The sequence below is a fragment of the Tinamus guttatus genome, unplaced genomic scaffold (assembly GCF_059628265.1).
Source record: "Tinamus guttatus ecotype Peru unplaced genomic scaffold, ASM5962826v1 Tinamus_guttatus_pri_ptg000150l, whole genome shotgun sequence".
NCBI classification, from domain to species: Eukaryota; Metazoa; Chordata; class Aves; order Tinamiformes; family Tinamidae; genus Tinamus; species Tinamus guttatus.
The window spans coordinates 5,310,428-5,331,812 of NW_028288684.1; the positions used below are offsets into that span (position 1 = coordinate 5,310,428).

Sequence of the window (21,385 nt, forward strand, 5' to 3'; positions counted from 1 at the left end):
GGTGGGGATTGCCTTTTAGTGTGTATTTTCATAAAACGTGTATAGATCTTTATCCCTGACAATGGTCCTTACTTGTCCTCCCGATAAGGATACCTAATAACAGATAATGTGTTTAATTTTAAGTTGTATTTTAGTATACCAAATTATAAATGCAAAGCAACACCTTTTTGGTATAATTTGTAAATTACTTCAGATGTACCATAAAATGCAATTAGCAGCCAACTACAGCAGTAATGTGCTTCCGTGGTGTAATATTGTATATACAACATATGCAAGTTTACATGAAAAATGACCATAGGTAATGTCAGAGTCTATTTTTGGCTATGTTCCACTTGTGGCAGTAGACAGTCTGAGGATATTGTAGGCCTGAATGTCATGTTTTTTCACCTTTCCTTAAAGATGTGTGTGCTAATAATTTTTAAATTTTTCTTCTTATAAGATGCTTCATGCCGAATGTAGAATAAGACTGTTGGAGTGTCAGGATGAAATCACAATTGAGCCACGTTCTAAAAAAATGAAGTCAACAGAAGAGGCTTATGAGAAACTCTGTAATGATGATTACCAAAGTTTCCAACAGAAAGTGGATGCTGAAAGAACATCTGGTGAATTGGCACTGTGGTGTATCTCAGACAGCCAAGCAGAGCATGAAATGCAGAAGGAAGAGAAAATACCTACAGGTGTCTCAGCAACTCTGAATGAAGTGTTTCCTGAGAAAAACCTAGTGCTTAGTCAGCCAGCGGATCCCGAGATCAGGCAGAATACAAATCATCCCTTTGTACAAGGAGATGGTGTTAAAGTTGAAGATAAGCAAGGCCCCTCTATTACTGGTGTTGATGAAAGTAATAAAAATAGCATTAAATTGTTCTCAGTAAGTAGAAATGAATCAAATGAAGAGTTTTTTACAAGCAAAGAATTTATTGGACCGATTTACAAGCCCACTGAAAGTAACAAACAGGACAAACCTCAGAGTTGCATTGAAAGTAATGGGAGAGATGAGAATGAAGCGCATGAAAACAAAGTGCAAAGGAAAGCAAAGAGAACACAGACTGCCTCTGCTGCTCTAATGGATGATGAGCTGTGCCAGTTTTATAAAGAAATTCACCAGCTTGAAAAGGACAATTTGGAGGGTAATTTTCAGGAAGAAGAAACTAAATCTTCTCTGGAACCATGCTCTCCATTTAAGTTCAGTCAAACAGCACATGAGGATTCTCAGCGGACATTACTGGGCAGCCCACAACGTTTTTATGAGATGGGACACCGTTTCTCTGAGGAACAGAAGGATCAGGAAGCAAATGCCGAGCAGCAGCTTGACAGGGAAACAAGTGGCTGGAAAACTGAAAATGGCTTTAATGGACAAGTAGATTTGAAGTTTTGGAACAGCTCAGTGCCTGAATTCAGACCTTCCTGGCAGTCAAAAGAGTCTTTCATAGTACCTCAGGGACCTCTCCCTCCTCTGCCTCCTAGATTCAATCATCAGTCACACTTTCAAATATTTAATTCCCCACCACAAAAAACAAATGCTTTTCCTTCTCGTAATGAAGAACTTTCTTACAAAAATTATCATGGTTACCATGGAAATAATGATATCAATTGGCCTGGTGCATTACCTGCTCAAGGGGCTGGCTGTGTTGGTCATATTGATATCCATAGTGCTCAGGAATCCAAAAATGGAAATATTGACAAGAATGTACCCCAAAATAGTGGTTTCTGTGAAACCAGAGAAGAGTGTTGGAAAGATCCTAAAAATTACCATGCAGATGGAATGCCCTGCTTTCCTTTCCTGCAGCCACCTGAGGAAAAGCTATGTAGTTCACAGAAGTTGCTCCTGATTTTAAGAGGTCTCCCTGGTTCAGGGAAATCAACACTGTCTCGGTGAGTAAACCCTTGAATTTTGGAAAACATGTTCAAATCCTAATTTTTAAGACTTTTTTTTTTAAAGTTTATTTGCAAGCACTTAGCAAATATTGGTATTAGTAAACTATCCTATTAAAATACTGTGATTTTTACTTAATGGTATGATAGAAGGGATCTAATACATTAGACTTGGGGCATTTGTCTCAATAAGAATTTTGATAAACAGGAACTGTTTTATGCTGATTTTAAAATGTTTGCTATCCATAAAGTTGCATAATCTCTCAATCTTCTGAAACTCTCAAGTGCCCATGCTCAAGTATGGGATGGTCTGCCTCTTCTTTTTTAATATATTATTCTCTGTTATTTATATTATATTATTATTTCTTTAATAAAGGAATTTGAGAATATTTTTGCTGTTATAACTGAGATTAATTAATTATAATTGTCTGCATCATTCCGTATGAAATTGACAAGTATGTGTGCTTTAATTTTACAGGTTTAAATACTATTAATTCTAAAAGAGGTAGTAATCAGGCTTTTAAAATGTATTTTATGGTGTAAGTTCACAGTCATGAAGCAGGATATGAACATTGCTGTAGTAGTTGAATCTTCAGTTTATAATCTCATTACTTATCATTACTTTGTGTATGTTGTGTCGGAAAGACTGTATTCCTGTGGTCTATTTGGCTGTCATTCTGTCCCTCCTAATTGCATAATTTTAAGGTTATTCTTGAAAATGTATTTGTGTATTACTTCTGTTACATCAGTTATAGATTTTGATATAAACTATGGTTCATTCTGAACTTTGAGGAATAATGATAAAATATGTCAAGATATGAAACAGTGTTTGTGGGCTCTCAGGATTTCCAAACCTTTGCAATTGTTTTTCTTTAAAATATTAATGCTTGGAAAATATAGCAGAAGAATTTAAATGAGTTATTCCACGAAGTACTGAGTAAACAAGTCGGTTGTTTTATAAATAAAAATAAAGATTAATGCAGTGATAGTTACTGTTGACTCATTGGTTCATATGTATCCCTGCGAAAATCCTAGGTCAGCCTGGCTCCTAGATGCTGTAGGGGTGTCTGCATAGCAAGATGGAAAATCATGGCCCAGTCATTATTTGGTATCTCTTTTATTAAGAGACGTTGGTTCTTATTATTTAGTATGTGCATATATACTTTCAGCACGGAGAAGTGAGTATAGAAGGAAGATACATTTTTTTTGTAGTATTATTAAGTGGCAAACATAGACTATTGTAAATACTAAGATCAGGTTCTGATATGTGCCTGATATTCCTGTTATATATATTTAATACAATACTTAGTGCAATCAATACATCAATCAGCTTAATACATGTATAATGTATTTTGTGACTCTGGTGCCATTTATTTGCTTTAAAAAATGTCTGAATTCTGTGCTCTCCTACACTGGTGCACTGCATGCCTTGCTAATGGAGAAGACCCTGGAAAAGAGGGAAAGAAACAGAAGGAAAAAAATTGTACACAGCTTTGGGAGTTGCAAATTTTGTAGTTTATTTTTGTTGTCAGAAATCTTTATTTTGTTGTTACAGATCTGTTTTAAAATCAAAAATAACCACCAAGAAGTTAGGAGAGAATTAATGTAATGTTTATTAACATATAATGTAGCATTTTTTGTTTTAATTAACACATTAAAAGTTGATGGTGACTTCTTTTTCTGGTTGAGTTTTAAATAAAAGGCTATAGACCATTGACAGTTGTCATCCACAACTGTTACTGATGCAAAAAGTAACATATTCTTTCTGTGGGAATTCAATCTAGATAGCTCTTCCCTCAGATATTTATGGGCAAGTGTGGTAACTTAGAGCTAACAAGTTTTGTGCCCTTGGGTTATTTGAGATTTGGCCAGCTCTCTTCCATTCCTGCTGCTTCAGCATTAGTACGTCCCACATGCTCATAATATTTAGTTTTTATAGCCTCTAGGTGCATTGGCTATTTCTGAGTTGGAATAGTTACCTGAACTTCTGTAGAGCAGAGCAATGGGAGCCATGCAAGAGGCTGCAAATGCACTTAGGCACTGGCTATCTGTTTTCTCTTTACATATTTAAATATATTGTAGAAAACGAAGCAGTCAAGGTTGGTACAATATTGTTTAAAATCTGATCCACAAAAATGGTGAAATTACCGTAGTCTCACAAGATTTTTCTTCAAACCCCAATAGCCAAGGACTTTCTGATGGTTTGTTTATTTGTTTTGCCCCCAAAAAACTCATAATATTTGAGCGGATGTCCTTCTGAGACAATTTGTTTGCAATGGTTCTATATGTCCAGAAGTTGCCATGAAATGGCATTTCCTTGGGAAGACAGGCAAACCCATTTGAGAATGAATATTATAAATTGATTTTTAAGGTAGGCAACAACTAATTAAGGAAGCTTACATTTCCTAATTGCCACATTATTAAAGCGTCACACTTTTTACCTGAAGCATGATAAATGCTATCATCAAGAAGTGATTATTTTTCTACTCATTTGAGGATATACGTGACCAATAATACCTGTTTTTCTTACCGCTGTTCAAAATAGAGTGGCAGGGTAAGTCAGTGTCATTCCTTAAGAGAAACTAACCTATGAAAACAACCTTTATTTTTTTTCATCTGTTAGACTGACACTACAGCTTTACTAGATGTGTTAACAAATGCAGCAGCTCGGTGCTGCTGAAGTTGAGTTTTGTCTCCACTGATCGTTGGCTTCTTGCCTGTATCATGTTGTTGGCTCTTTTCTTAAAGAGTCAACTTGCTAAAGTTTCAAAAAAGTAACCCAGGAAAAAAAAAAGGAGAAAAGGAGCACTTTTCTGGGTAGTGAATTCCAGTGGCTTAGAGATCCAGTGAGAGCCAGTGCTAATGAGAAAGTGGAGGTGAGTGAAACTCTATGGGCAAGACTGGAGGAGCAGACATTGAATTGGGACAGAAGAGAACAGAATCTGGAAGGAACATGTGTGCTTTTCAGTAATCCTGGCTTTCCTCAGTAGGACTGTCTTGGAAGGTTGAATAATATTGGACTTCTTTCTGACAATAGGAACACAAAATACTGCTACATTTGTATTTTACTGTGCCCGTTGAACCTTTGTTGTGAAAAGGTCGGAAGAGGGTGTGTTTAGAGTTTTAAGGCACCAAACAAAAATTTAAAGATCCAATTCTAGCTCCAGTTGAATTCTTTGTGATCGAATTGGTTTCTTGATGTAATTACAAGTGAGAAATAGTATGGAAAATATTAGTAAATGCATTAAATGTCCCTGGGATGGGAAATGTACTGCTTTGAATTGAAATTACCGGAAATACATATATGTACTTTTGTTATCTAGTTTGAATTTTGCAATAGCTCAGAAATAGGGCCCAGTAAAATTTGGGGTGTTTTTTACTTGTACTCTTTTCCTCTGTGTTTCTTTTCCCTCTCTGAAAGAGAAAAGTTGTAATGTTTCTGCATTCTGCTTTGTTTAACAGTTCGCTGCTCAGCCAGGATTGTGATGGCATCATACTCAGCACCGATGATTATTTTCATCAGCAAGACGGATATACATATAATGCTACTCACCTTGGTGATGCCCACGACTGGAATCAGAAGAGAGGTATGAATGCATAAAGGAAACTTACATGAATTGCGCATATAATTAGAAAATAGATAGGACGTGTGTGTGTGTTTACAAGAGAGTAGCGTGTAATTAATATGTAATTTTCATACATGAGATTTTGTACTCGTCAAAGGCTCAGATTTTAAAGGACAAAATCTTTGTGCTGTGAAGTGCTCATTTTTTACATTTCAGTTGCATCATGGTAGAATTGAACATTTAATGCTGGTAGTAACAGAACATGCAGATGCAGAAACATATTTTCCACTATGTTTCCCTGAAGCTCATGCAAAATTCACGTACATTTGTTTTGTTTTCCAATAGATATTTTACTTGTGTAGTTTAATAACTTTTTAATAGTCATTCTTCTAATACCAGCAGTGTCCAAAAGTTGGATTAATTGGGAAAGAGGTTTGCTTTTGCTCTTGCTACAGGTGATTGTGCTTGTGCAGGCTTGAGAGAGACACCTGGAGTGAGAAGGACTGGAAACAAAGTAAAGATTGTTTCTCACTTTCTCTAGTGATTTTTTTAAGAATGTGATCAGGAGTTTGGTCTGCTGCAAGGACTGGGCAAGCAAAGCAAATCCATTGCCTGTCCATGCAGCTCCCTCTCTGCTGCAGTGTCTGAAGTAGAAGTTTTCTTTACATGAACAGGAATTCTTCTCCACGTCAGAAAAAAGGAAGAACCAAGGAAAAAAAAATAGTAGCATAGCTATTTCAAACATCCTCCCTTGTTCCTCCCTCACCTTAGTCCAAGTTGTTGACATATTGGACGAAATTGGAAAGGCACATTATTATGGAATACGTGATCTCTGAACAAACAGTGAAAGTTTGCTTGTTTGTTTGTTTGTTTGTTTTTTAAACAGTAGAATATTGATTATAGAAAAGAAATGTTAAGGTAGGAGTGGAGCAGTGATAAACATTTCACACACAGTCGCAGTTTGTAGACAAGAGGGCTCAATACTTCAACAAATATAAGGTCAGTTCTCACATCGTAATAAAGGATTCTGGCAGCTTCTAGCTACATCTCAAAATGCAGATCTCTAGTTCTATATCATTTGTTTATATGGTGTTTTTGATAACCAAAATAAGAACAGTTATTCCAACACCCACACTACAAAACATTTGCCAGAATAGCTTTGGTTTGAAGCTATAATGACTTCATATCTACTGTTTTGACTAGATAGACGGAACTCTGTGATTCAAAGTATTTCAGAAGCTCTTGGTTTTAGTTGTGTGGAACATGAACTTACTTTCTTCTAATGCTGATATATATGAGTATAAATGTGAGAAAAACCTTAGTTACAAATGAGATCAATTTAATAAAAAATTATTTTAATTGAACTGAATTTCAAACTCATCTCTCAGATGCTTTACAAGCCTGAATTATATGCCTTTGATACTAAAGTACACATGAAGGTCGTAAAGTCAAGAGCACAAATATTAGGAAATAGAATTATTTTGCCTGTGCAAGCTTAAATATGAAATTAGTTTCATTCTTAGAGGCCCTCTATATTCACTTTTCCAACCTTATTATTTGTCTCCTATTTTAATTGGCCCTGCCACTCTTTAGCTGGAACTTGTTGCTGCCTTCCTCGTGTTTTCAACAATGTTGATTGGACAGATCAAGTTGGATTTGATCTCCTTTTTAGTTCTATACTACTTTGTTTTTTGATGGTGATTATTAAAATTTAGTAACTTGTTTCATGGAGCATTATGAATTCTCTGATTTTTTTTTTATGGCAGTAACCTTAGTATTTTAGGTTTCAGATGGTTTAGGTGTTTTTTTTTTTTTTTTTTTTTTTTTCCAATCCATCATCTAAACTCCCAATGAGCATTAGTGGTATCGTATTCTGAAATTTACTTTGGCAAACAAAAGTTGCTAAAAATATATCCTCCCATTTCGATATCAGAAGGTTGCTTATTTGATTTATCAGGGGTGAAATAGCCTAAGGTTTATGAAGAGTTACCATTTTAGGGATCAGGATAGTTTACTATCCTGTGGAATTCCAGAATGTCAGAAAGTCAACAGATTTTTCATCTTTTATTACCTATACTACTCCAACTGCACCAATGTCAATTCTGTCCTGTAATCCTTAAAAGAGGCTAAAAAGCAGTGTAATCTTGCTAGTTCTGTGTTAGAAGAATGCCAGTGTGTAAAAATCCAGCTAAGCAGACTGTGCCATGGCTGCACCTCAGTGGAGTTGCTAGTTTGGATGTGCCTTCCTCCCAATGGTGCTTTCACAGACCCTAGAAGCAGCTCCTTATTCCTCAGGTTTCTGCCATCTTCCTCTTTTGGATTTGACTGAAACTGAGCAATGACTTCAAAAGAAAATCAAGCAGAGATGGCTAAATTGTGTATGCCTGTATATATATACATATATATATATACAATAATAATAATGACTCTCCCCAGGATCTCAGAAATGTGATATCTTTCTGTGAAGATCACGTATTTCTCTGTATTTTATTGAAGAAGTACTCGATATCTGAGCACAGGACCCAGTTGTACCTGCAGTGTATATTAGCTGGAGGACTGGTAAAACTGGACCAAAGATAGGCTTTCATGTGAAAATCTGAATTCTGGTACTTACGGGGCATCAGTCTTTGAAGAGCCCTGCTATGCTGCTTTTTACATTTCCCTTTTACATTACCCTTTTGTATCAGTTCACCACTAACTTATTTTTATGTCCCTTCTTCATTATTTTTTTTTAACTTCTTCTCACTCCTCTATACCTTATACTACTTTTGATACTTTTCTTAGGACAGTTTGTGTTTGAGTCAGACCAAATAAGTGCAGAAAATCTCTAGAACAGTGTACTTGCATTCACCATTTTGACTTTCATAGTTGTTTATTAGCTCTCGCTATTTTTCATTGCAGCAAAGCAAGCAATGGAGGAGGGGAAATCTCTGATTATAATAGACAACACTAATACTCAAGCCTGGGAAATGAAACCTTACGTGGAAACGGTAGGTTGTCATGTAATTATATTACCTTACAGCTTTAGTTTGCAAGTGTTCACCTTCATGTGAGAAGCTGGGCTATTTTGTTCAGAACCATTTTCCGTACTGAAATCTTTAGAGACTGCTTTTTGATACAATCAGTAACTGGACAGCAATAATCCAGACTAATATGAGGACTGATTAGACCTAATTTGCCTAACCTGGCAAGAAAGCCTTCACTGATTTTAGGGTGAGTGAAATTCAGCATGCTACCACTCTAGAATTAACTGCATATGTTTATTAGAGTGGTTGGTAAGCATCTTGTTATAGTCGCTGCTATACAAATGTTATATAAAGATGCACATACCGGACATTTGTCTTTACTTGCTGCAGGCTCTAGAAAAGGGATACAGAGTGGAGTTCCGTGAGCCAGATACTTGGTGGAAGTTTAATCCTGAAGAATTAGAAAAGTAAGATTTATGTTACAGTAATCAGTGTGCTTTCATATGTTTGTTTATATAAAAATAAGTAACAGCTTTTATTTTGTGCAGCATCTTATTGGTATAAATGCTTACAAATACAAAAATAGATGTTCTGACTTCTTGGACATTGAAGATGGTACTAAAACTTGGTTGGGTATGAATAGAAAAATAATTGATCTGTGTAAGAGACAGCTTTATAATGAATAATTATAAAAGTCATGAAATTAGTAGAGGCAAAATGAGCTTATGTGCTTTACAAAGGATATATAAATAGAGGTTATTTCTGTCTAATTTTATATATGTCTCGGTATCAAAGAATAATAGTCCATTACTAATCAGTAAAGGTGAAAAAGCAAGTTCCTATGTTCAGATGATTCCGTTGCAGGAATTTCTGAAACTCCATCCCCAGCCTTCAAAGGAGGCATCTTTGAGTACTTTTGGACATAGGTTATTGGCCTTGTGGATTTTGAGAAAACATGTGAAGCTGTTTAATAATTTTGGTAATTTGTGTTTTGTGTCAGGTTTATGTGCTTTGTAAGTATATGAAGTATCTCCCTTGAAGTATTCAAGGGAGATTTTGACATTTGAAAGGCAGTGGAATGTTTTCATGGTTGAACTCAATTCTCTTACTGCTCGTTACTTTATTTACTCCCTTTGGTCATTATTTTTATTTGACTTGGCTCATAATTGTTCTCAGCATTTTAAAATTGTTCCTATAAAGCATCAAGCATGTGTGTAATACTCACCTAACCTCTATTATGTTCATACATTATAAATTCTATTACATTTGTGCCTTTTTCTCCTAAGCTATCGCTGAGTTGTACTTAGAGATGGGGTCATCGCTTTCCATGCAGAGATCTCATACCAGTTTTTCTAGTTTTGAGTGCAGCACAGTTTAGTTAGGAAGCTGTCTTAAATAACTGGATACCTAAAAGATGTTTAGTGTGAGATAATTCCTGGCATCCTAGGAATGATGGAAATATTTTAGCTGTTCCAATTGGTCTAAATATTTGAAAGGAGGTCCCTTGTCATGCAATTTAATTTACTGAAAGTCCAGGGAAAGTGCTGATGTGAGGCTTTGTTTTGTTTTTATTCAGTGCTTGAGGTGGGCAGGATATCTCTTAGCATTTTTTATTACTATCTATTTCCCAAACATGTTAATATTAAAAAAGAGGTTATTGTAATTCTGGGACTTCCTTTGTGAATTTTGAGCTGAACATGTTGTGCAGTACTTGGGCAAATACTAAGTTAATAAATTCGGATAACCTTATTAATAGTCTGAAGTCGTAAGGTCTAATTCCCTCCTAAAGAGAATAATTTAAGATCTTTTTTTTTTTTTTTCTCTCTTTCTGGGAGTTGTGGGAGTTGGAATAGAAAATACACCAGCTTCTAATTTAATTATTTAGCAAAGGATTTTGACTACTTTTTTTTTTTTTTTTTAAGTAGTGCTGTCATCTATATTGATAGTAACTTGATAACAAGTGGTTTAATACAGCAGTATTCTATAAGTCAGGTGTATTTTAAGGTGCTATTTCCTATAGGGGTGTTTCTGCCACCAAGATGTTTGCGAAAAGGGTTCTTCAAAAGGAAAAAATAGGACAGCTTTTTAGAGCACTGTTGGTTTTTGTTGTTTTTTTTTTTCTGGTATGTCTGATTCTTCTAGATTTGTGCATGATTTTGCTTGTAGTTTAGTCTTGCATGTACCTCTTGTGAAAACATCTTGACTTCTTGATTTGTAGTGCTCCATTTTTCCTGCGTGTCATTTACACCATTTACACTACATAAAGGATTTTATGCTTTCAGAAATCATTTTTAGCAAATCTTGGAAACTTAGTCATAGAACAAACAAGTCACAGAGCAACTGGTAGAAGGGAAAGGTTCTTGTGTATTTAGGCGGAGGTGGGTGTAAAATTGGCTGTCTGTCGGTGTCCTTTCAGAGTACCTGCTCAGTAGGAAGCAGAAGGTAGTTGTACATTTGCTTCAGGCTTTTGAGGGGTAGCAGGTGTCCTATATAACCTGTTTTAGGGCAGCTGCTGTTTCTTGAAAAAAGTTACCTGCTATTTCCATATACTGAAAGGTGAAATGCAAAAATGCTTCTTAGGATTATGTTTTCTTCAATATAATCATGAATCTTCAAATTAGTATTTTTTAAAAACTTGCTAATTGTCTTCAACAATAATTTCCGTGTAGGATTATTTTGCTTATATAGTGGTATGCTCTGCTTGACAACATTCAGAGTTTTATCGATAAATTCTGTGTTGTTCTTGAAAGCAAAAAAGGCTTGCAAAGCATAACTGTATGAGGGCTTTTTGCTGGTACGTCTGTGTTTTTTAGGAATGAGGTGACTATCCTCTTTAAGCATAGCCATGCTACCAAAAGATGAGTGAAGGTAGTTTGAAGTACATGTTTTTGAATTAAATGACAGAAAACTACAGACTTCCTGCATTTTAAAATTGATTTCTATTCTTGATAAGATTTTGCCATTAGCGATTGTTATCCTGCCCCCTTCTTTAAGGGGAACAACTAGTTTATTCTTGAAATGACTAACAGCTCCATTCGATTGTAGATGAACGTGCACTTTTTGTGCTCTTGAGTTCTAACCCTTTTCCAGTAGTAATGAGATATGGGGAATCTTGAATAACTTTGTGCTACCAACTGCTGGCATGAAAGGATGTATTTACTTCCTCTTCTTGGTTATTCTTTATCGTTTGAATCAAATGCTTGCTAGAATTCCCATATATCTAGGGGATATCTTGTTCATGTTTTTGAATATGCTAACTGTTAAGACTGGGTAGATAGCCAGTTCACCATGCTGCTGCTTCTGGATTTTTAAAATTTTATTTAAAGTACAATATAAGACTTGGTACAATTGACATTGAGCCTGTTATGATAGTTCCTCTTGGTTCTGATGATGCTTCAAAGAACAGCTTCTATGAGTGAAAAGCTCTTCCTAAATCTTTCCTTCGCAAAGAAGAAAGTTGATAAAATGTATCTTAAGTCAGACTAATTTTAAATACTTCTGAGATCACCAGTTCTTCTTCCATTGCACACATGAAAGTGTATGCAAACTGCTATATAGTTTGTGACCTCGTCAGCTTGACGTGGTTCCGTGTTGGAATAATATGCACGAACTCTTGGGAGGACTTGGTCCATTAAAATGGTGTTTCTCTGTAGAGAATCCTCTTCCTACTGCAATTCTTTTTCTGTGACTATTGATTTCTCCCTTACAGGAACTGAGAAAGTTGGTAAGGGGCCCCATGCCTCTCTGTCCCTAGCAGAGAGCACAGAGCGGTGGCCATATTCACTAGTGGTGTGTCTTGCAAATACTCCAACTTGAACAAGGGTTCTTGGTAATAAGAATATATTGGGTTATGATAAATGTTTGCATACACTGTTGAAAGGTTCCATGTGTGCTGTGTTTATAATATCAGTTCTTTGACATTCAGTTCTCTTAGCCTGCTGTTAACTCTCTGACATACAGTTTGTGCATAATAATGTGGATTTTAAGATCCTATTCCATAGATACTAAGGAGATGGGTACATTGTAATGCCAAACATATTTTAAATCACATTTTATTCAGGTTCTTAGTTGACCAAATTCTCAGTGAAAATAGCAGCTGTTCACTAAACCTTGCAAGAGTACGACATTTTTTTTGGCTTCTGATCCGTGATGTGTTTTGGTGTATTTCTAAGTTTGCAATAAGCATCAATAAGAACTGTTAGATAAAGATATCTTGAGCATGGTGTTCCAGTCCAGAATGAAAACTTCTCCTTATTTTTATAGGGAAGCTTATTGATGAGAAAAATAATCTGTAGTTAAGGTTTTGTTGTTATTATTTTGTTTTAATGCTATTTTCAACTCAGAAACTTATCTTTCATAAGATATAGTCTCATAATTCATCCCCATACTGACTAACTAGTATACCATATAATATCTGCTGAATAAATAAGAAGCAAAGACCACTTAGAATTTTTTAATGTACATAGTCCTGGTTAGTAACATGGCTGTATTAAATAATAATAAAATAATAGGCACAATGAAGAACTGTTTAAAAAAAAAAAAAAAAACTTAATACATATTAAATCCTGGAAGAATGAGAATACAGTGTAATGAAATCTTAAATTGTAAATGTTAGAGCATTTTTTTTCAAAATATATGCGATCACTTGGTTTAGTGATATTTTTCAGTTATAAATAGCTTGCTGCTAGATAATGCAGGAAAATCCATCTTTTAAATATGAAAAGCAAGGGAAAAATATAAAATGAAGAGTTCTCTGAAATTTTTCTTTTCTCTCCTTTTTCTTTCTTTTTAAGACTGTAAATGTATAAACATAACAGAAAACTTTTACGTTTTTATTTTTGTAGGAGGAATAAGCATGGGGTCAGTCGTGAGAAGATTGCTCAGATGTTGGAACGATATGAATATCAAATATCCATACCCATTGTCATGAACTCAGTGGTACCTCCTCACAAACACATGCAAAAACCACCTCTGCAGAGAAGACATAGGTGGGAAGGCAATACAGACTCATGGAATTATTTCAGTATTTCTAATAACTGATAACACAAGTTGCAGTCAGTTAATAAAAATCTCTTATTTGCCATTCTTAAATCTGTCTTCACCACTAGTAAAATAGTTGATCTTCTGCTTTTAAAATGGGCTGATTTTAAAACCTCTCCCTTTCTGGGAATTGTTTCTTTAACAGACTTACTTGTAAATAAAACTGTACATTAGATGTTTTTAAATATATATTTATTACAGTTGTAATAAATTTTTAGTAAAGTATTTCGAATAGTATGAAGCAGAGCAGAGTCTTCCTTCATAAACCTAGGACAATGATATTATCATACTGAGTAACTGTTGAGCAGTTTTTTTTTAAAGAGGTCACATTATTATACCTTTTAAACAGAACTAAAGCCCAGGAGAAGGTATTTATGTAATATCTAATTTCAACAATTCTCATAGCTTTTAAGTCTCTGAATGTTTTACCAGATTTATTATTATTATTATTTTAAATGCAGCTGTTTCCTAGACTTTTGGAAACTTTAGTTGGCATCCAAAACTTAGGAAACAACTTTTTTCTGCCTTTTTTTTTTTAATCAAAAGTTCCTCTAGCAGTTGAAGCAACATTGTGCCAATGCAGTATTCACCAGCCTAAAACAGTGCAACTTAAATTCTTCTTTGAGTTTTTTTCTCTGTAGTAATATATAAAGCTTGATAGTGTGTGCATGCCACCTCTGTTTTTGTACTAAAACCACTAAATTTTAGCATTGCAAAAATAAATTCACACTTATCTTTCTGAGCCAAGTTATGTTTGTTATTAAACTGACAGACACAAAACATTAGCCTGTTCACTCCAAATCCACAGTTGGAATTAATCAACTCAATAAAAATAATGGACACAATTCTGTAAAACCATGTTGCATTCTTGGTTTTGGCATACCTAATATAATTTGTTTAGTATATATCAAAGTAGGAGCCAGCATGGAGATTGATTTATTGTCCTTTTTTTCTCTTAAAAACTGACAAATTAGGAAGATTTTACTTTGCTTGCTTTCTAACCGCTTGCTGTATTAATAAAAATATATTTGTCTTCACTGTTGTTTTAGTAGTTCAATGTAACAATTTATTTTTATTTTTTTATGTACATGAATGTTATTACCAATCTGATAGTTTAAAAAAAAACACTTGTTACGTAGTTGAACCTTGTGTGTGGATGTGTGAAGGCTTTACAGTTTTGAAAATTCTACAGCCAACATGAAGTCCGAATAACAAAAATTGAGAATGCAGCCATCTAATGAAGTGTTTTTCTGTGAATTCTTTTTTTCTGTTGTATACTATTATGTACTGAATTTCGAAAAAAAAGTATATCTAAAATCATGTTTACATAAGACATCTTATTAACTATCAGAGTTGAAGTGTGCAGTTTCACATTCTAGTAGTTGTTTTGAAATAACTCTAAAAACTTCAATAGAGCATGAATTATTAGTATATTAAACTACTGTGTATTTAAAAGAAAAACACAGCTGTCCAATAATATTAAATATTTTCCCTTATTGTATCATCTTTATACCATTTGTGTTGCAGCTTTTTACTTTCCTTGGTCCTCTCTTTTCATGTCTCCAGAGAATCATGGAAAGCATTGTAAATCATTATAATGCTTCCAATTCTCCCAAACTTTAAGCATGAAAGTGCGTTTGATCTGTGAGGAACCTAACATGGTTTTCAGAGAGATTGTTTTATTTACTCATATCTACATATCTTCAGTCCTCAACAAAATGTGCATTTATTGAGACTCTTACATAATGTTTATATAGTCTGTTAAGATAAGACAAAAGAGCTCTATGTTGAAATTGGACGTGAGGATCTTTTTGATACCTTCCATCTATAGTTTTTAAAGGAGAGTGAGGTTATTTTTACCAGGTTTTAATTAATATTTACATTGCATTGAACTGGACTTTTTACATTTAAATAGATATGAATTATTACCAGTTAACACAAAATGCTGCATCTTTTTAAAATCCTTTTAGATATTGGTGGATGGTAAATTTATTTCATATGCATATTTATTTGATATGCAGACCGTGTTGATCAGCGTAGGCTGGCTGTTTACAATGAGTACCTAGCAAGGACAGAATGCTTTACAGCTTGGAAGTGTATTAAAAATATATTATAAACTGCTTGATCTTGTAAAGCTATATTCCAAGGTAAGTACAATGGCATGTTAAGTGAAAACCTAATGGAATTACTGTCTGGTTGTGCAATATTTGGTCTTTGTTTTATGGTATGTTTGTATTTCATGAGAATGACCTTCATAGTTTAAGCTACTAACTATAGCTGTTTATATCCCTGAGAGAGAAATTACTTTCTCTGTGGACGGCAAATAAATTGCATTTTAATAAATATACGTAAGGATCATAAAATGAGGGTATGAAATACAGATTACAGGTATTAAATTTATCCCGCTGCCTCACAAGTGAAGTATTTTGTTGTCAATTGCATGCAAGAAATGTGAGAACTTTTTCAACTTTAAATTTGGGATCTAATTACTTTTACTGTCTGGCATAGAGTTGGTGCAGTACTCAGATTGGCTTCTCACTCTTTATAGTGTCTGGACTTAAGATTTTTTTATTATTATTTTTTGATTTGTTTGTCTTAGTTAATTGCCAGTTAATAGGATTTCATGCATTAACTGTGTCAAAATTTTCTTACATTACTAATGAATCTTAGTGTGTCGTGAATATAAATGGTAAATACCTGTGTACTGCATATGTCCAAAGCTGGTGAGCAACTTTAACCCGAGTGCTACAGCTCTTTGTAAGAAGCAGTAAGAAAACATATAGTGTTGAAATGGTAGTTTTTAAAATTCAGAATTAATATTCAGTCTGAGTGTTCTGATAAATGTTAGATTTACGGAAATATTTTGCTTTTTGCGGCAATGTTTATTAGGTTTTTTGTTTTAGTATCCTCTCATGCTTTTGAAATAAAGGTGCACGTGAATGTGATTTTTTTTTTGTTAAAGTTCTTTAGTAATCACTTTCTAGGTGAGAAATTACTTGTTCATCAGTTCTTTTTTTTTTTTTTTTTTCCATAAAGGTAAATGGAAGAAATTTATTGTTAGTTGCATTATTTTCAGCTCCCAGAAAAAAATGTGTGAAGAAATAACCAGCTGCTCTTTTAAGTATTTAGGAGATGAGGCTAATGGGTTGTCAGTCAGGTCACTTATCTGTTTAATCTATTTCTGTAGCAGCAGATGACATTTTTTCTTTAGTAGGACTCTGACAGTGTCGTTATGGCTCAATCATAATAAAAGAATTGAGAAGTTCTGGGCCTGAAATGGATCTTTGCTGCTTCCCTTTATTTGATAGCACTATTTTCCCAGGGAGCTAGTTCCTCGTTTCTCAGGTAGGACCGTGACTATTCAATGTGTGCCTTACCGATGCATAATGCTGCTGTAGCAGTGCCGTGCTGTGCCAAGCCACAGCCTGTGTCTGTGGAGGGGTTTGGGTTGGTTTTCCAGCTGCATTGACAGCCTTTTTAATGGCAGTCGATTCTTTTTTCTTTTTTTTTTTTCTTTTTTTTTTTTTTTTTTTTTTTTTGAGCCACTGATTGAATTCGGCAACCGCTTTTCTCGTTATCCCTCAAATGGATGTTGGACTGACTTCTCTTTTAATTATATGGGTCATCCTGTTTGTCCTTCTGACCTGACTTTTTTAACTTTCTAAGTATTCCAAGGTTTATTGAAACATATGGTTAGAAGTTACCTTACCCCGCTGATCCAAAAAAAAAGGTGAATTGATCTGTGAATCTCATCCTAATTCACCAACAGACTAAAAAGCTCTACTCTAGTTGACTCTAAAGTGAATATGCATTTTTTCCTCGAGGATTTATCATATCATTAAAAAAAGGGTTATTTTAATTGTAAGCATGTAATAGTGCTAGACTGTCATTTTATTCATAATATTTCTGAATGTTTTTATGTGTTTTTCTGTCAAATGTAGGTTTTACCTGAAGTATATTTCCTTTTCTGTATTTTGTATCTTCTGTCTTTCAGTATAATCAGCATTGAGTACGTGTTCATATTTCTAGGAATAATTCTGTGAACTTATAGTTTTGGGGTTAATAAATAAATAAATAAAATAGCCTTGTTTTAAAATAGCTATATTTACTTGTAACTGGAAAAGAATATCTAGCAGCCCTTCTTGTGAATTTTACTGTGTGTTATAGAAATAGTCATTTTAGTAATACTGTCAGTTGTTAACTCCATAGCAGGTCACTGAGTAGCTAACGTGTTTTACTGAAAATAAAAGCACAAGTATCTTTTAACTGAAATGAGACAGATATGCAGATTGGAGCTCAGTTTGCAGTTTATGGATCAAACTACTTGGTCCTTGCTCCAGTTAGTAAGTACATCCGAGCAAGTTTCAAAATTATGGAATCTGCCATTACAAGACTCTGCTTATGGCCTTGCAGCAGAAATTACTTATCCTTGTTGGTCTTTAAAAGCTATGAACTGAAAGTTCTTGGAATTTCAACAACAAAAGAAGTATTTTTTTCAGGAGGAGAATTTGGATTAATCTTGGCAAAAGAACTGCTAATGTATGTTAGTCACTCTCGAAGGTTAGTAAGCAAAGCAGAAAGGATTAGGATTTAAAAATACATTAAAAATGAATTCAAATTAGTTATAATAGGTAAGAAAGACACAAGTTGTATGTACAAATGTATAAATTCCATGTATATGTATATAGAAGGCACAGCTATGGCATTTATTTTATTTTACTTATTTTTTTCCAGCAGTCTAGAGTGAGTTCTTGTTTCTAATATTAAAGTTCTTTGGTTATATCTATAATGCTCCCCAGTTTTGGCTTAGATCTTGAGGAAAGATTTTTTTGTGAGTAAAGGTGCAAAACCATGGCCTCATTTTCCATTGCTCTTTAGTGGAATGAGCAGCTAGGAGATTAAGCTAGTGTACCTGTGCTTGATTAGCCTTCAGTGCCCCAGCTGAAAAGTCCAGCTTTGGGCTCCTTGCTATGAGTAAGGTGTGACACAAGGAGCGAGCGGAGCAGAGGGCTACCAGGGTGGGCAGGGGCCGCAGGAGAGACAGGGAGCACTGGGTTTGTTCAGCTCTAAGAAGAAGATGATGCAAAGTCCAAAACTGCTGCTTGCTGTCTTCATCTACCCAGTGAGGAGATGTCATGAAGATGGAGCCATTCTCAGAGATAGCAAGATAAGCAATGGACAGAAGTTCCAACATAGGAAATTACAACTGGAAGGACAAAAAACCCACTGTGTGGCAGAGGTTTGCCAAGAGAGGCTGTGGAGTCTCCTCTGGAGATCTTCCAAACCCGCTTGGACGCAGTCCTGTGCCACGTGCTCTAGGTGACCCTGCGTGTGCAGGGGGGTTGGACTAGATGACCTCTAGAGGTCCCTTCCAACCTTAATGATTCTATGAGCCTCATGAGACCCTTTAGGTAACTTCTTGAGCTTCATAAGCTCACGCCTAAAATGCAGCAGCCCTGAAAAGCAGATCATAAGAGAAAGCCACTTGAAAATGGTTTGAGGTGGCTCACAGAATTTTTTTTTTTTAACAAAAATCCTGTTTAAAGTGAAGGGACCATACACATTCAATACCATCTTGTATGTGAGTCATTTAGATTTTTGTATATGTTATTCAATATGGTAAATCTGTAAAAGCAAATACTTTTTTTTCATTTCGAATGAGCAGTTGTTGCTTTGTTGCAGTAAAGGTAATTCATTATAGATGTGTGTGGTTATTTTTTCTTTTTTTTTCTTCCCCCCACCCGCTTTGAAGGGGTTGTTAAGCAAGTGGGCTTTGCCTTTGCAGTGGTGGATATCACCGGTGTGTCTGGTTGCCTGCAGTGTTCTCCTCAGTGCCTCAGCTGCTTGTGTGGAACGGAGCCCACCAGCTTGTTAGCTTCAGTGCTTAGGACTTGGTGAGACCTGTCAGCTTCATATCCAGATAAGTCTTACCGATGTAGTCTGTCCAGAGGATGATGAAACCTGAGGTTGATCATTGTCTGGGAAGATGGGATTTTTCAAGCCTGCTAGAAAGTGTTCCTTAAAACAGCATACAGAAATGCCTTCATATCACTAGAAAAGTAAGGAGCACTGCTACTCCGCAGCTTGCACTGAAGTTCTTCAGCCAGTGCAAATTTGACCACAGCTCATGTCTCCGAACAGCTTTTGAGTGCAGTGGATTTCTTGTCTAGCCTGGATTAATTTCAATCTGGTTGTGTTCATCCGCGAGTTCCTGTTATCCAGGGAACAGAATTACTGTTTTCACACATTAAAGCATGACTCATGTTGTACTTCCAGTCCAGTGCACACCTCGGCATGGAAGTCCATAGGGTTCTCTTCATGTAAACATGGATCGAAAGGTCTTAAGTGAAAACTAATCCTTTAAATCCTTCATGAATAAGGACATGGAGGGTAGAAATTCCTATCTCTGTATTGTAAATTGGATTCAATCACTTGTAGCATTTTTGCTTAGTTCTTTTTTTTTCCACATGCTTTTTAATATTGAGTTATACCTAGTGTTGCAGAGAAGTCCAGTACAACTGCACACGTCCCTTAGCGTCTATCACTATGGGTGTTGTGATTCTGTTTTATGTCCTGGATAGCCTTTTGAATTGCATGAGGAGAGATGCAGTCATAGCACCTAAATGAGCTTGAAAGCAGCTTTGAGGTAGTTACACTTGTTCAGGAAGTAGAGGTTTGATGCTGGGCAGAAGCTAGGATGGATGAATCCATCTTAAGGATGGATTTTTGTTTTTGTTTTTAGAATGTTGATCAGTGTATGCCGTGACAAAAGAGGTGAAATTGGAAGTTTTGCCCCTTTTACTCAGAAGACATTTCTGACTTTCATTAGCAAGGCAGAACAAAGATTTTATTCTCCATTAGTCACATCACCCAGTACAGAACTTCTGGTGGAGTGAATGGACTAGCATTTGAAAACTGAATTTATAAGATTATCACCTCAGGCTTTTCTGTTTGTTTTTTTGATTGTTTGTTTTTCTTTGAAGATGATTATACTTTGGCATCTATTTGACTACATGAACAGCTTCTAAAGATGTGTTTTGGTCAAGCCAACTGTATGATATTCTCTGTGTGCGCTCTCTGTATCCACCTTTTGTGTCTGGACTATAATGCTGCATCAGTTTGATGACCGACTGTACATTACATAGAATTATGTCAGCGATTCTGTTATAGAACTTCTCTAAAAATTAGAGCATCATTTCGAGCGCTAAAATCCACCCCGAAGGAGACAGGTCAGTGCAAGAACCAACAAGAGACAGGTGGTGGAAATGCATGGGCGATGTCTGGGATGTTGAGAAGGGAGAAAATGTATATATATATATTATATATAAGGGAGATATATATATTTGCTCCCTTCTGCCTTCCCTGTTTAAAAATATATATATAATATATAAAAATACATATATATTATTCTCTCTATATATATATTTCCCTCTGAGCAGCAATGAACAAGTTTTCAGGGAACCCAGTAATGATGAAAGGCAGTTTTTAAAGTATAAGGCTCAAAATTTTTAGGTGTGTTTATTTTTGAGTTGTTTAATAACTTAATACTAATATTCCATTCAATTTTTAAAGACTCATTAGTTATAGGCAAAGTATGTAACAAAAAGGCTGGTGCAGTCACTTCTGTTTTGAATCAAAAATTGTGAGTTTAATTTTGATTTGTTGCTGAAGTGCAGGTAGATGGAACAGAAGAGTGTTGATTCCAAAAAGCTTAGCAGGTAAAGAAGATGCAGTTTATTCCCAGTAGAAATCTGTTTGCAAAAGCAGCTCTGCTGTAATTTTCATGTTGAAAACACACTCCAAAAACTTCTTGGATTAATGATAATAGTAGATTTCTTAAAGCTGCTCTCCTCACTACATATTATTCTTATGGTTGCATTTTTCTAATTTGCTCTTTCCTCTATATTTCAATCACAATCACTGCAGACTTTTTTTTAAAAA

The 21,385-nt window shown here is 35.1% G+C and overlaps 1 protein-coding gene across 2 annotated transcripts in view; it reads left to right on the forward strand.

Moving 5' to 3' along the window:
- The first annotated feature begins 439 nt into the window (after positions 1-439).
- Positions 440-21,385, forward strand: part of LOC104578737 (NEDD4 binding protein 2 like 2) — a 31,709-nt gene continuing 10,763 nt past the window's right edge. For both annotated transcript variants that reach the window (XM_088522214.1, XM_010226303.2), the window contains exons 1-5: positions 440-1,872; positions 5,335-5,459; positions 8,340-8,428; positions 8,795-8,871; positions 13,249-13,392. In XM_088522214.1, coding sequence (XP_088378340.1) covers positions 440-1,872; positions 5,335-5,459; positions 8,340-8,428; positions 8,795-8,871; positions 13,249-13,392 — 1,868 coding nt within the window. The remainder of the gene's footprint in view (positions 1,873-5,334; positions 5,460-8,339; positions 8,429-8,794; positions 8,872-13,248; positions 13,393-21,385) is intronic.